This window comes from Alternaria viburni (genome assembly GCF_023758015.1).
Source record: "Alternaria viburni strain BMP 2772 chromosome Unknown scaffold_47, whole genome shotgun sequence".
NCBI classification, from domain to species: Eukaryota; Fungi; Ascomycota; class Dothideomycetes; order Pleosporales; family Pleosporaceae; genus Alternaria; species Alternaria viburni.
The window spans coordinates 111,076-124,196 of record NW_026055816.1 but is presented as its reverse complement, the minus strand read 5'-3'; the positions used below and the strand labels follow the sequence as shown (position 1 = coordinate 124,196).

At 52.7% G+C, this 13,121-nt stretch overlaps 6 protein-coding genes across 6 annotated transcripts; 3 read left to right on the top strand and 3 right to left on the bottom strand.

Annotated features, from left to right (window-relative positions):
- Positions 1-276: 276 nt before the first annotated feature.
- Positions 277-939, top strand: J4E79_011742 (uncharacterized protein; the record flags this gene model as incomplete). Its single annotated transcript, XM_049360570.1, has 1 exon — positions 277-939. One exon carries the CDS (start codon positions 277-279, stop codon positions 937-939), a length of 663 nt encoding a protein of 220 aa, XP_049205017.1.
- A 1,012-nt stretch (positions 940-1,951) lies between these two features.
- J4E79_011741 (uncharacterized protein) lies at positions 1,952-4,019 on the bottom strand (the record flags this gene model as incomplete). Its single annotated transcript, XM_049360569.1, has 2 exons — positions 1,952-3,834; positions 3,887-4,019. 2 exons carry the CDS (start codon positions 4,017-4,019, stop codon positions 1,952-1,954), a joined length of 2,016 nt encoding a protein of 671 aa, XP_049205016.1.
- Positions 4,020-5,916: 1,897 nt separating this feature from the next.
- Positions 5,917-7,801, bottom strand: J4E79_011740 (uncharacterized protein; the record flags this gene model as incomplete). Its single annotated transcript, XM_049360568.1, has 3 exons — positions 5,917-7,533; positions 7,583-7,745; positions 7,797-7,801. 3 exons carry the CDS (start codon positions 7,799-7,801, stop codon positions 5,917-5,919), a joined length of 1,785 nt encoding a protein of 594 aa, XP_049205015.1.
- A 695-nt stretch (positions 7,802-8,496) lies between these two features.
- On the top strand, positions 8,497-9,540 carry J4E79_011739 (uncharacterized protein; the record flags this gene model as incomplete). Its single annotated transcript, XM_049360567.1, has 1 exon — positions 8,497-9,540. One exon carries the CDS (start codon positions 8,497-8,499, stop codon positions 9,538-9,540), a length of 1,044 nt encoding a protein of 347 aa, XP_049205014.1.
- Positions 9,541-9,752: 212 nt separating this feature from the next.
- Positions 9,753-10,673, top strand: J4E79_011738 (uncharacterized protein; the record flags this gene model as incomplete). Its single annotated transcript, XM_049360566.1, has 1 exon — positions 9,753-10,673. One exon carries the CDS (start codon positions 9,753-9,755, stop codon positions 10,671-10,673), a length of 921 nt encoding a protein of 306 aa, XP_049205013.1.
- A 164-nt stretch (positions 10,674-10,837) lies between these two features.
- J4E79_011737 (uncharacterized protein) lies at positions 10,838-12,730 on the bottom strand (the record flags this gene model as incomplete). Its single annotated transcript, XM_049360565.1, has 5 exons — positions 10,838-11,839; positions 11,901-11,989; positions 12,039-12,166; positions 12,354-12,548; positions 12,624-12,730. The coding sequence occupies 5 exons, from the start codon at positions 12,728-12,730 to the stop codon at positions 10,838-10,840; spliced, it is 1,521 nt and encodes a 506-aa protein (XP_049205012.1).
- Positions 12,731-13,121: the final 391 nt, after the last annotated feature.

Genomic DNA, 13,121 nt, shown 5'->3' with positions numbered 1-13,121 from the left:
ATCATTCGCTTGTATCAAGAACGGGTGGATCACAATCGGCCTGCGCATCACGATCCAGTCAACTTCGACAACTTGGCGGTATTGTGCGACGAGGTCAGAGCATCGTCATGGCACTCTGTGTTTCGAGACTGGGACGCCGTCTTGACTTTCATGCCCTTGGTGCAAGAGATACTGCTGTGTTGCACTGGGGATCCAGAGCAAAGGCTTGACGCTTGTTGGGATCGTCGGCCACGTGGAACGTTTCTGGATTTCGGATGGACCCGAGAAAACAAAAATATGCCAGAAGCCTGGTCATTTTTTGCCTACTGCAAGCCAGAAGACTTTTTGACTTGCCTTGTTGAGATCATGGACACGACTGCAGAACTCGAATACCAGCTGGCCGGTAAATGGGTGTATCCAAGGTTTCAGCCATGGAAGCTTATCACGGTAGGCCAGGTTCTCCATGGCCTTTACCGGAAACGCATTCTGGTTGAGCCCCAGTCTCCAGACAAGATCAAGTATTTGGAACATGTTCTGTATATCCTCGCATCTACTGAGCTCCTCAACACCTTCTTCAAAAGCGAAAGAATGGATGTCCAAAAGCTCCAATCCAAGCTCACCTACGAGATATGGTCGCAGAGTCCTGTGTTGGAGACCGAACTTGATGACACGGACGACGTCGATCAAGTCCGATTTCTGCTATCACTACCTCTATCTGAGCTAGCAGCGCTAGCTTTACGCCCAGAGAACAGTCTGTTGCCCTATAATCCTTTCCGGCGAGGAAATGCAGAGGTTTTCAATCCAAGGCATCTTAGCCTGAATCTTCTAGTTGGCGTTGGAGGGTTGAAAGTGGAGTGGACCGAGTACCTACACGAGCACTTGACTCTCAACTCATCAACGTTGACTGTTTACATTTTCTGGTTTGCGTCACACGTCCGCCAGAACTCCATGTTCCAGTAAGTTGTTGTTGCCCCCCGAGTGTCTTCTTCTAATGTCGTCAGCATGTACTGTGATCTCTTCGATTGTGGACCTGATCACGCACGAGTTGGTTCTAGAACGTCACCAGTATCAATGCCGTATCGAAAGCAGATACTTAGGTCGTATTCATGGATCTTTCGTGAGCTGGCATTTAGCTCGTCACGCAGAGAGGCATACTACGACCTTCCGCTGCCCTGGTGGCTTGCTCCTCTGCAAAGCGTCCAGCAGCCGCAAGTACCAACAAACACTTCAGTCAAAAGCCTTCTTGCAAGGGTAGGCGAGGTCTTGAATGTCATGGCTATGTTGTCTTATTTCAAAAAGCCACGACCCCAGAGGCCGCACGGGACTACCTAGGTATCCGCTCGCTTCTCAAAGACAGCACTGGCAGAAAGTGCAAGCTACCTATCGACTGTCTTGTACAGTTGAGGCCTTTTGATAACGAACGTACAGAGATTGCGGAGGGTGGACGACCAAGTGAGTTGTACGCTGACGACTCGGACGACGAAGAAGAAAGCCTTGGCGTTACAGACCAAGTGTCGTACGAGTTATACCCGAACCTTGCTCCTCGTATCAAGACCTTGATTGAGCATTTAGAGAAGCAGAAGCCGAAAGGGTTCGTCGCTCTGTGGAAGGACCAGAGAGACTCCAGTACCTGGTACACGTTCTGGGCGGCGGTGATCTTTGGGGTCACGGCGTTGGTACTAGCCGCAGGGAGTTTAGCAGTGTCAGCTGCGCAGACTTGGGCGACATTCAGGGCGCTGGACATGCAGGGTCAAAGATAAGGCGTAGTCGTATCTCTAGTGTGCTACCATCTTCCTAAAGTTCGTAGACAGAAACTAAGCTTAACGCTGTAAAGTTCAGCGACAGCATAAGTTGCAAGTTGTTAGACTGTAACAGAATACTAACCCACGATGTTCAACAAATGTAGACTTATATAATAGTTGTTGTGAGGTAAGGCAGAAGAGATGTAAGAATTAATAGGCTAATCAACTATCTACAAGCGAACCTTGCAAGTCTTCGTCCTAGTGACAGACTTGTCGCTTTCACTCGTAGCGATGAGAGTCACTGTGGCTTCCTTTGAACAGTATCCCTGGCAGCCAACAGCAACATTAACTGTCTTCTGCTTACCTGCCTTGGCGTAAGCCAACGCGTTAGGAACAGCGACCTTCCACCCAGCGCCTTCGACCTCGGCCTTCAGACGGTAGATATCTGACCCAAGGTAGGCGGACAGATCCTGTGGATGAGGGTTCGTCGCAAGCGAGGCGGCTTTACCGGTGTTCTTCAGCTCGAAAGTGCAGTACAAGCCGTCCGCGGGGCTAGTAGAATTTCCGTTGCTGATAACCTTGCCAGATCCGAGCTCAATGCCATGTTGAGCGGACTTAGTAACGTTGGTCGCGGTTGATGCTGCGCCTACGGTGTAGTGCAATACCCCATTGTCATCAGTCATTTTCTCGAGGATGTACAGATGCAGGCCGTTCTCGTGATCGATGTGCTCGTACTCTGAGCCCGAGTTTGTACCGGCGTGGAACAGCGCATCGACTAGTTGCCTGTAGTCGCCAATGGTCCAGTATCTTGCGGTGCCGTTGGGGAGGAAGAAATCGATCTGGCGCGCATCCTGTGGGTTTGCATCAATCGTCCATTGGAACGGCTGCACGCGATCGCTGTCCTTGGTCTTGCTAATCATGACACCAGAATCTGGGCAGAAAGAGTCCGCACCAAGTCGCTGAACGACCTCAACATTGTAGTTGTTGTAGCCACGTCCGTCGCATAGAGCATCAAGGGACGCATTACATGGGGGCGCAAGGTCGCCGGCAGCGCCAAAGGAAATATTGAATCCCATAAGACTGTCCACCGGATCGACAGAGCGAGCGGTAATCTGCGCGATGACTGGACCAGAAGTGGCGAGACCTGAGCGAGAGATTTGCAAGATCGGAGTTGTATCAATGAGCCCAATCTGGTGCTTGTCGCGCATCGTGTGTAGAGATCCCATGGACGCACCCTGTACAGGAGGGATCTGCCAGCGCGTGTGGGGTCCTCCTGGACCATTGAAACTGCCTCGAGACAGCATGCTCCATGGGCCGGTGTATGTTCGTCGCGGAGGGTCGCTGAAGGGGTTGTTGTAGTTATCTCCGATACCGAGCAAATGCGATAGTTCGTGAGCAAACGTAGCCATGCCACTCGATTCTCCCTGGGTAGAAGAACCACCACCGGCGTTGGGCCATATCGTAGAGGCTGCAGCCCACGATGACCACTCAACGTAGCGTGTACTAGCCCAGTTTGGAAGCGAGGAGTTATCCGGTGGTCCAAACTCTTCGGGGACGTCTTCTCTAGAAAGGAACTTCATCTCACCAAACTCCTGCCATGTCGAGGATTCGTCTTGGCCGGCCGAGAGAATGAAGGCTAACTCGTACGCGTCTGCCGTCTCATTCCCAACATCGGCACGCCATGCTCCGAGCGCATCGGTCCTGAGATCAACCGAGCATGGCGGTCCCTCCGGGCAAGCGCCTTCATTAAAACCACCCTCTTCGTCGTCGATGCCATATTGGTAGCTTCGCGCCGGCATTCGATATGGACCGAACACGGTCAGGTCCACACCATACTTCCCGAATGAGTCGCCCATCCAATACTCGTGAAGCGTGTGGCCTTCGTTGAGCTCGCTGGGTACGTTGAGAAGATCGTGGTAGAATTTGGGCACATCCTCACGACTCAAGCCAGCGGCAAGTGGTTGCGGGTTACCGAAGATATCCGAGTTGGCCGGCAGCGTGACGACGAACGGAGAGTCCGGGTAATCTATGGTCACCAAGGCGATGTTGAAGTTCCGATCTCTGCCCTTGCGTGCTGGATCAGCCCAATTGGTCGTTGGTGGCGCAGCATAATCTGAACAAAGCATCAGTAACCATTTTCAGTTCGTGGTTATGCTCGGACGTACCATCCCAAGTCATGTTGTCTGGATTGACCCAGTCCTGGGGGTCGATGGGCGCGAACGGGTTCACAGGCGCGCTCTGGCGACGCACCACAGCAGCTGCCGCAAGCTCAAGCATCGTGCTCAAGATGACAGCCATTGAGGCGCGATGAGGGCTTCGGGTCGCCATCATTCACCACAAAGCTTTGTGAGGCAGATGTGTGAGCGACAGGAAGGGCGTGAGAAGCGGAGGTGAGAGGGACCCTTGAAGCATATTAATGAGTACACGGACCGGCATCATCAAGATTGAGTTACCTACCCATGATGCCGACTACGTAGGGCAAGACAGATATCACGGTAAAGTGCATATGCGGCTGCCTCTTCCAGCTAGGTCAGCCCGTTCCACCGTCTTGGCACGCGCGCACCTGCTGTTCCCAGTGTGCGAGGCTGGGGTGGACGATAACGGCGTCGCTTGGTCCTGCACTTTCGTCGATCTGATGGATAATTGCGTCCAATGCGACGGCTACTCACTTGACGTAAGCTTTGGTGGTGCCGTAAACCTTGGTACGCTGGCTGCGAAAGCTTGTCCGCACCGACCACGGCGATCCCTTCCGCCCCGCTCGAGACTTGCCGGAAAGCATCAATGGTTTTATCGTATCGCGGACGACGGATGATAGCACGGGTATAGCTCGGCCACTCGATTCTGAGATAACGGGCGCGCCAGATGTTGTGGTTGTTTTCTCATGCTGCGACGTCATGATGCAGATGCCTCTTTCTTCTTCGACATTCTTTCGTGCTTTGGCCGTAATACGGCTACATAGCGCGGTGCAACTCCAAGTCCGTCTCAATTATAAAGCTTCCGGCGCTTTGGTAATATACAGCTGACGTGAGACAATTGCAGCGCCGATATTGCAGATGCGGCTTCCTGTATGAGATGCGACTATGCGCATTGCTGCATTTTTCTCTGAAACGATGTGCAAGGTCAATATGGCTAGTGGCTGAGGAGATTGTGTCTTCGCCGCGTTCTGCACTGAATTTCGTGCAAAATGCCATATGATGACCGTCACTGCCTAGGTATGAGCACACACTCATATCGTCACTCAAATCTCGGAAGCAAACAGGGGTAGACTGATTGTGTACCATTTATGACTCGAGATCGTGTTCATATTGCTTTGGCAATCACTTCCATGTCCTTAATGAGACGTCCATGCTCCACTGTGGTCTGTCTCTCAGTCGTCCTCTCCTTAAGCCCCGACCTTTACAGTACCGTCACCCTTTCCCCCTCCACCGTCAACGTCATCTTTCTTCTCCTGCGCATCCTTGGCCTCGGCTTCGTGTCTTGGGCAGTTTGTTGTGAGAAAGACTGACTTCGTTCCCATTATCGTTTCTCGGCCGCCGGGGTTGTTCTCGCAGCCGTTCGAACCTTTTGGAGGGGAGCTGCTGACCCCCTCACAGTTCATATACACACGACCGTAACCTTCCGGATTTTCAGGAGTGGATCCGTATTTGCATCCACATTTGTGGAAGTTTGTAACCCACCAACACATCCCGTAAAGGTGGCAGCTGAGTAGTATGTTGAGGTTTTGCTGTTTAACTGTGGAGGACTGTGGTAGCCGAGATGTGAGAGGTAGGTTTGGAATTTGGATTGGTTTGTTTGCTTGCTCTTTGATGATGTATATAAGAGTGTGAAAGTCTGTGAAGAGGAGTTTTTATAGTCCTCCATGACGCATATAATAGCTAGTTGTGACTCTGGCCAGCACGATTGAGTCTGCATTGATGCCTTACCTCGCTCCTCTATGACTGGTTTGTCCTCATAAGTCCTTAGGTGTCATCAGGTCCTTCACTACACGTACCGCAATTTGGCCTACCTCTCATGATGTGCAACGATCAAGGTGGCACAACACCTGCATACAGTTAGCCCCACTCGAACATGACTGTTTTGAGGTGTTTAAGTAAAACGTGTATGCAGATGTGCCATTGCTATGTGTTACATCTTCACTAACGCAGCATGCCAGGCTTCCCTTGATTATCGATTGCGGCAAAAACAGGCGCTCGGTTCAACCCAGACGTCCCTTACCACCGCCATATTTTCCCTCTGGGCCCTCAAGGTGAGCATCCAACACTGCTGATGTTCCACTGAGTACGCTCTTGATGGCTTCAGGCAACAGCCTGCTGAGCTCGTCTGAAGTGGATGCATGTGCAGCCCAGATCTGACCACCACTGGCCGCTTTGGCAATGCCTGAGTAGTCTGGAGTTGGCGCAAAACTGATATTGAGCTCCTCGTTGCTGACTTTAGAACCCTCTCCATCGGGGTGTACGAGTAGCATCGACCGTCGTGGAGCGTTCCAGCCCTTGTTGTTAAGGACGACGGTAAGGATGGGGATTTTGTAGCGCTGCGCGATCCAGTATACTGATCCGGGAACAGAGAACAGGTAGGTACCGTCGCCGACAATTTGACATACGAATTGCTTCTTTCCTTCTGTGTCAGTCGCAAGCTTGACGCCAAGCGCACCACCTCCAGACCACCCCAGTCCGCCACCACCGCAGTTTATCCATGAGCCAGGAAGCGTAGCCTGAATCTGGTCGGCAACAAAGCCGGTCTGTGTAACGGCCTCTATAGCCCAGATGGTGTCATTAGGGCAGAGTTTCTTGAGTTGAGAACAAAGGTATGGAGTGCTGAAATGGCCCTTCTCGTCAACCTTGGCTTCGCCGGCAATGCCTTCAAGTTTCTTCTTATGCGACTCTTGTAACGCTATCCACCGTTGGCTGAAAAGCTGGGAAGAGATCTTCTCTTTGAGTTGCGATTCAAAGTATTCGTTGAGCTGCGTCAGCGAGGTATAAGAGTCGGCTCTGTATCGCTGTGTAGCGTTTAGGTAGAATACAGGCATCTGTTGTTTTAGGGGGTCGACATCGACGTGGAAGATCTTGGCATTCTCCTTGGGATGATGGCACTGTGTGTTGATCCAGGGCACGTCACAATCGAGGACTAGGATGACGTCGGCCGTCTTGATGGCAGGGTCGTTGCCGTACCGTAGGCCGAGCCAAGCGGGGTGGTTTGCAGGAAAGCACATGTCACTTCCTCCAGTGTCCAGTACGCGAATGCCCTTGACGTTGTCAGCCACGCGCACGAGTTCTTGCACGGCATCGTGGTTTCGCCCCGAGTATCCGGTGATGATGAGAGGCTCCTGAGCGTTCACCAAGGCCTCGGCAATCGTCTTGACACCCTTGGGAGGAAGAGCGGCGGGTTCGACGGGATGCCAGAAGTCCATCTCCAGCTTGTATGGAGTCAAGTCCTCTTCCATGGGCTCGCGCGCGCCATAGAGATAGACAGGCCCCTTGGGATCGCTCATGGCAAACGAGAGAGCCCGATTGACCATCTGCTTGACATTCTTGCCCGACTTGATCTCGCCCGTGTACCTGCAGTACTGTGCGACAATCTGCTTCTGATCCGGCACGTCTTGTATCCAGTGGATGTATTCCGTCCGGCTGCCGCGCATCTCGCCCTCGATGGTGAAGGGCGACAGGCCGGCGAAGATGAGGACAGGTGCGCGGCCGCACGAGGCGTTGTGTACGGCGGCTCCGAGGCCTTGGGTTCCGACGTCGACGTGCACGATGACACATTGGGGTTTGCCCGTCAGTCTGGCATATCCGTCCGCCATGGAAAGGGCGACCATCTAGACGCGTCAGTCGCTGGCCGTATTGAAGTGCGTCTCGGGTACCTACCTCGTTCGGACATGTGATGATCTTGGGGAATTGGCCCTTCTTCTCATTCTGGCCTTTGACGATGGCTTCGATGATGGAGGGATGGTCGGATCCAAGGTTGACGAAGACGTGACTGACGCCGTACTCCCAGAGCGCCTCGAAGAAGGCAAAGGACGCCGTGTAGCTGGCGGTAGTCAGTACATGATACGCCTGTGTATGCTGGCGTCGTACTCACACCATCTTGTCTGCCGTGTGCTATATTATCTGTCGTGTGTCCGGACTGACTTGAGGGCAGGTGCGCACAAGTCCGATGACGGCGTGCGTCGGAGAATTGAATGCCCCATCGCTCCTGCTGCTATCGTGGGATGGGTACGGAATGGGCAGCGGCCCCACCAGAGCGCGGGGAAGCTTTGCTGTCGCGGTTGGGGTTTACGGCAGGCCGACTCGTCATCGGCATCCTGAGGTGCGGCAGCGGCTGTTGACGGGACCATCAGACCCGCATCGCATCTCAGTTGACAGTCGCGTCGACGTCATCTCATCAATCGCTGAGCACTGGCGACATATTTGCGACGGCGCAACGCGTATAAACTGTGGCAGATGAAGGAGCTCGCCCTGTCGCGCCTGCACGCTATCCATCGCGTCGCGGCATGGTTCCGCCGTGCGGAAAAGCCACTTCGTGACCAAGACACTCCCCATCTGCTTGCACTTCAACACAACGCTCGCTTTCGCTATTTCTTGCTGTCATACCACTCGCCAGGGCTATGAAGGTCTTGCCCAAAGTTGTAATGTCTGCACAATCACTGCAGGAGGCCGACGCCGCGAGGCATCCGTGTCAAACGCGTTTCATCCCACGCACGCGTATAGAAAGTCAGGTAGGCCCAGCTTCACCTTGATCGTTCCCAAAGATCCTTGGTCACTCATCTAGACTCTGTAAAATGCGTTTCCATCTCGTTTGCCTTCTATCATTTGCTCGCTCAACAGTCCTTGCATATCATCCCGAAGAATGCCCATCCAATTCGACACGCCACATTCAGTACCCGACATGCCTTGGGCTGCCGGGGGTCTATCTCGTCAAAGCAAGCGAAGGGAAGGGCCTGGGTGTTTTTGCAGCTCATGACATGGACATAGGCGACATCGTCATGCGCGAGACGCCCGTCCTCAAGATTCGTTTGCCAAAGCTGGCGAAGGGGAGCCCATATCCAATGGCAGCTGTCGCTATGCTACTCCAAGAGCAATTTGACACCCTATCGCTAGAGTCACAAGAGGAGGTCCTCTCTTTAACACATCAGCCAAAAGCTGTTGACAGCAATTCTCAAGATACTCTGGGCACCATCTTTCGCAATAATGCCTACAACACCGGCGATCAGGTCGGCCTATTCCCCAAGATCGCTCGCATCAACCACTCATGCCGGCCAAACACGAGCTACTACTGGAGCGAAAAACTAAACAAGCGCATCGTCTACGCGACGCGAAAGATCAAGGCCGGAGAAGAATTCTTCGTGTCTTACATCTCCCTTTTGCTCAGTCGGGAAGATCGCCAAAAGCAGCTCGATCGATATGGCTTCCAGTGCAACTGTGTAGCATGTGCACACGAGCAAGCCGCTCAGATAGCTAGCGACAATCGCCGTATCACCATCAAAAACGCATTCTCCAAGTTCGAACCGCAAATGGTGCTGACGGCGCCACAGTCCAAGGCCGGGAAGCGTCAGGCGCAAAAGGACGCTCAGGCGAGCGTTCAACTTGCCGGACTAGTGGAGGAGGAGGGGCTTGCTGACTACTATGCTAAAGCCTACAGAGTTGCCGCTATAAGCCATGCTAGAGTGGAAGATTGGGCGACCGCTGCAAGATGGGCGAACCGAGCCTACGAGATACGTTACATGGAGGATCAGGACTCGAAGAGCACGTTGGAGTTGCACCACCTCACCAGCAGTTTTATCTCAAACTGGGAGACAGAGCTGCGAAATCGTGCTTCAACATGAGATTCTGCAAGCGGCTTTGACAATCGCGTCGCATTGCCCTGCATATTATGCGGAGGATTGGCCGTTCCAGACCTGCGGTTCGCACATGCGGCCCTGTTCACCCGGTCGCCCGCTTATTAGCCTAATGCATCACCACGCCTCTACATCTTCGCATTACAACAAACGTATCTTCACCTGACAATCATCACGATCATTCATAACAATACAGCAACATGAGCCTATCGCAAATTACGCCCAGCATGTCCAAGCAGAGACTCATCGACCGCGACGAGCGAACTCGCAAAAAGCCAATGCGCATCCTGGTTCTGGGCATGTGTCGTACGGGAACGACCACTATCGCAGTCGCACTCCGTAAACTTGGCTATACCTCGCATCAGATGCGCGATGTGCTCGCCAAACCGTCTGAACTCGCGCTGTGGGAAGAAGCTGTCAACGTCACTCTGTTACCGCCCCAAGAACGGCCTTCAAACCAACAGAAGATGGAACCGTATGGCAAGGAAGAGTTTGACAAACTATTGGCCGACTACGATGTCGTTATGGATTTACCCGGCTGTGTGTTCGCATCGGAACTGGTGAAGGCCTACCCAGAAGCCAAGGTCATCCTGACGAAGAGGAGGTACGAAGACTGGGAACAAAGCATGCAAGACAGCATATGGTGTCTTGATACGTGGCGACTATTCACATTCTGTCGTCAACTCAACATCACACAATTGGCCCCGTTAATGCGACTGGTACATTCTATATTCCAGGTGCACAACGGTAACAACTACGGTGGCCCAGCAGCAAAATCGGCATTCGACCAGCATTACGACACTGTTCGCTCGTTGGTACCTCAAAGTCAATTACTGGAGCTCGACACTGACGGAGAACTGAAATGGGAGCCCCTCTGCGAGTTCCTGGGCAAAGCGGTACCGAAGGAGAGTTTTCCGAGAACGAGCGAAGACAAGGCCATGCGCAAAGGTCTTGAGAGTGCATGGTGGGGCATGGTTCAATACTTTGTCATGTTGATCATTCTTCCGGGGCTTGTCGTGGTTGGATCCGCCATGTTGTACACATATGCGGATGAGGTGAGGGCGTATCGAGATGGTTGGTTAATGGTGGCAAAGAAGTACATGGAAACGGGAGAGTTGTAAAATAATGTGAGAGCTTGATGGCATTTGGCAGAACTAGTAGTCATCTCCGTGTGTGCTTGCATACTTCATACTTGCTGCATAGGCTTTCTATTGTCATATATCTAATTGTCTTAATTCATTCCACAAACTCACCAGTCAGTATTGCGCTTTGTCCTGCCAGCCATTCAAGCCTTCCACCTCAGCAAAGTGAAGGAATGCTTGCCAAACTTGAACTTGCCCTGCCCATCCCAGCTACTTTCCTTGATACCAACGTTCTGCACGCCATCAGTGTTGACCACATCAACATTGTCACCCGTCACGGTGTGCACCTCGACCTTGTCGGCCTTCAGTCCCGGAATGTCAACTTCAAAGTCCTGCTTCTCGTTGACATTGGTGACAGCAAGGTTGATGAAACCATCGTCGCTGAGCGTGGCGCTGCAGTCTAGGTAGGGCGTCTCGATAGTGTTGCGGATCCAGCTCGGGTTTGTGCGGCCGGTATATTCTGGGGCGCGAACATTGAGCGCAATTGTGTGGCCACGCATGTACTTGGAGAAGAGAAGCAGAGGCCACCAAGAAGTCTGTTTGACAAGACCCTCCTTCGTGGTCATCAAGGGTGAGATGACGTTGACGCTCTGTGCGACAGTCGCCATGCCCATATCCTTGGCTTGGCGGATGAAGCCGTTTAGGAAGATGGAAACAGCGAGAGCGTCGGAAAGTGTGTACTTCTCCTCAGCTCCGAGCTCACCAGGCGCACGAACGGGATCCCAAACGTTCCATTCGTCAAAGCAGATAGTCTGCCTAGGCACTGTCTCGGGAACCTTGTTCTCGATGCGTGCAAGATCTATCAAGCTCGCCGTCATTTGCACTGCTCGCTCCGCCGCTCGAGGTGCGGTAGCATTGGGCAGATGGTCCTTATCGGCAGTGTAGATGTGGATGGAGTGCATGTCGATAAGTGACTTCGTGGTATCGCCACTGAGACCATGGACATCCCACTTGACGCACTGGTTGAGGACATAGTAATCCCAGGAGGAGTAACCGGTCTCACCGCAAAGGATAGTAACGATAGTTGGGTCGAGAAGTTTGAGGGCTTTGGCCCATTGATAAGCCTTCTTGGCATAGTCTTCTTTGGTCATCTGCTCGACCTGCCATGGACCCCAACATTCGTTGCCGAGGGCCCAGTACTTGACCTATATGGTTGTCAGTATGATTGATGATGTAGGAAGAGTGAATAGAGGGTGATGAACATACATTGTAAGGCTTCTCGCGACCGTTCTTGCGACGAAGGTTGGCGTAGTAGGTGTCGCGATCCGAGTTGCAGTACTCAAGCCATCCGAGAGCTACATGTAATCAGATCGTGTGCGAAAATAGCGATCGCATGAAACGAACCTTCGTCCAGAGTGCCAGTTCCGAAGTTGAGGCAGAGATATGGCTCTGTGCCGACTTCTTCACACCATTGCATAAACTCATCCGTACCGAATGTGTTTGGCTCGATGCCAATCCATGCCAGCTCAGGCCTAGGCTTACAGTTAGCTTGCTGTAGCGGACATGCTGAACAAATGGTGGCTGGGTCGGTGTCACATGAACACGCTTGTGGCGCCAATACGGCCAACGGGAGCTGATCCTCAAGACGCATCGGCAGCCCCCAACGCACATGTGCAGTTAAGGGACGCCACGCATGAGTTAACATCCGTGATAACTTACCTTTTTGGTCTGTTCTCTTTGGGTCCAACACCATCAAGCCAATGGTATGTGGCTACAAAGTTTCCGCCCGGGTACCGCACTACAGGCACATTGAGTTCCTTGAAGGCTTCAATGACGTCCTTGCGGAAGCCTCTCTCATCGGAAAGAGGGTTGCCGGGGTCGTAAATGCCGCCGTATATGCAGCGGCCCATGTGCCTGGTGCGTGGTCGGTTAGCCGAAAAAGAAACACGCATCCAACGCCAGCCGCAGGGCGTCTATTTGGGAGCTTACTCAGTGAATCCTCCATAGATGTTGTCGTTAATCTTCGCGATCTTGTGAGAGGGATGTATCGTGATGGAAGGCGTTTCGCTCTCTTCAATCTTAGTGAAGCTTGCCATGATGATGAGGACAGATGGTGATGATGCTTGAAGGTTGAGTTGTGTGGTGTATTGGAAAAGAACTTCACATGCAAGATCAGGACTCACGATGGTAGTGGCCTGACCTTCGCGATGTCGTTGAAGGCTTCATGGCGTTCATGCCCACCTCCGGCTCGGCGTCGGTGCCAACGCCAGATTGGTTGACGCACCCGACGCTGACACATGCTCCCATTCGTGGAATTTCCCCAGCGGACGCTAGCTGCTATCATCTCGGAGACATGCCGCACTATTGTTGTTTACAGAAAAACTGCCGCCACGACCACGGGGAGCCAAGAAGACTTCCACCAGTGGAAATGTAGCGCATTCTACATTTGCATCCCGAATATGCATGTGCTAACGTTATCGCGTTGGA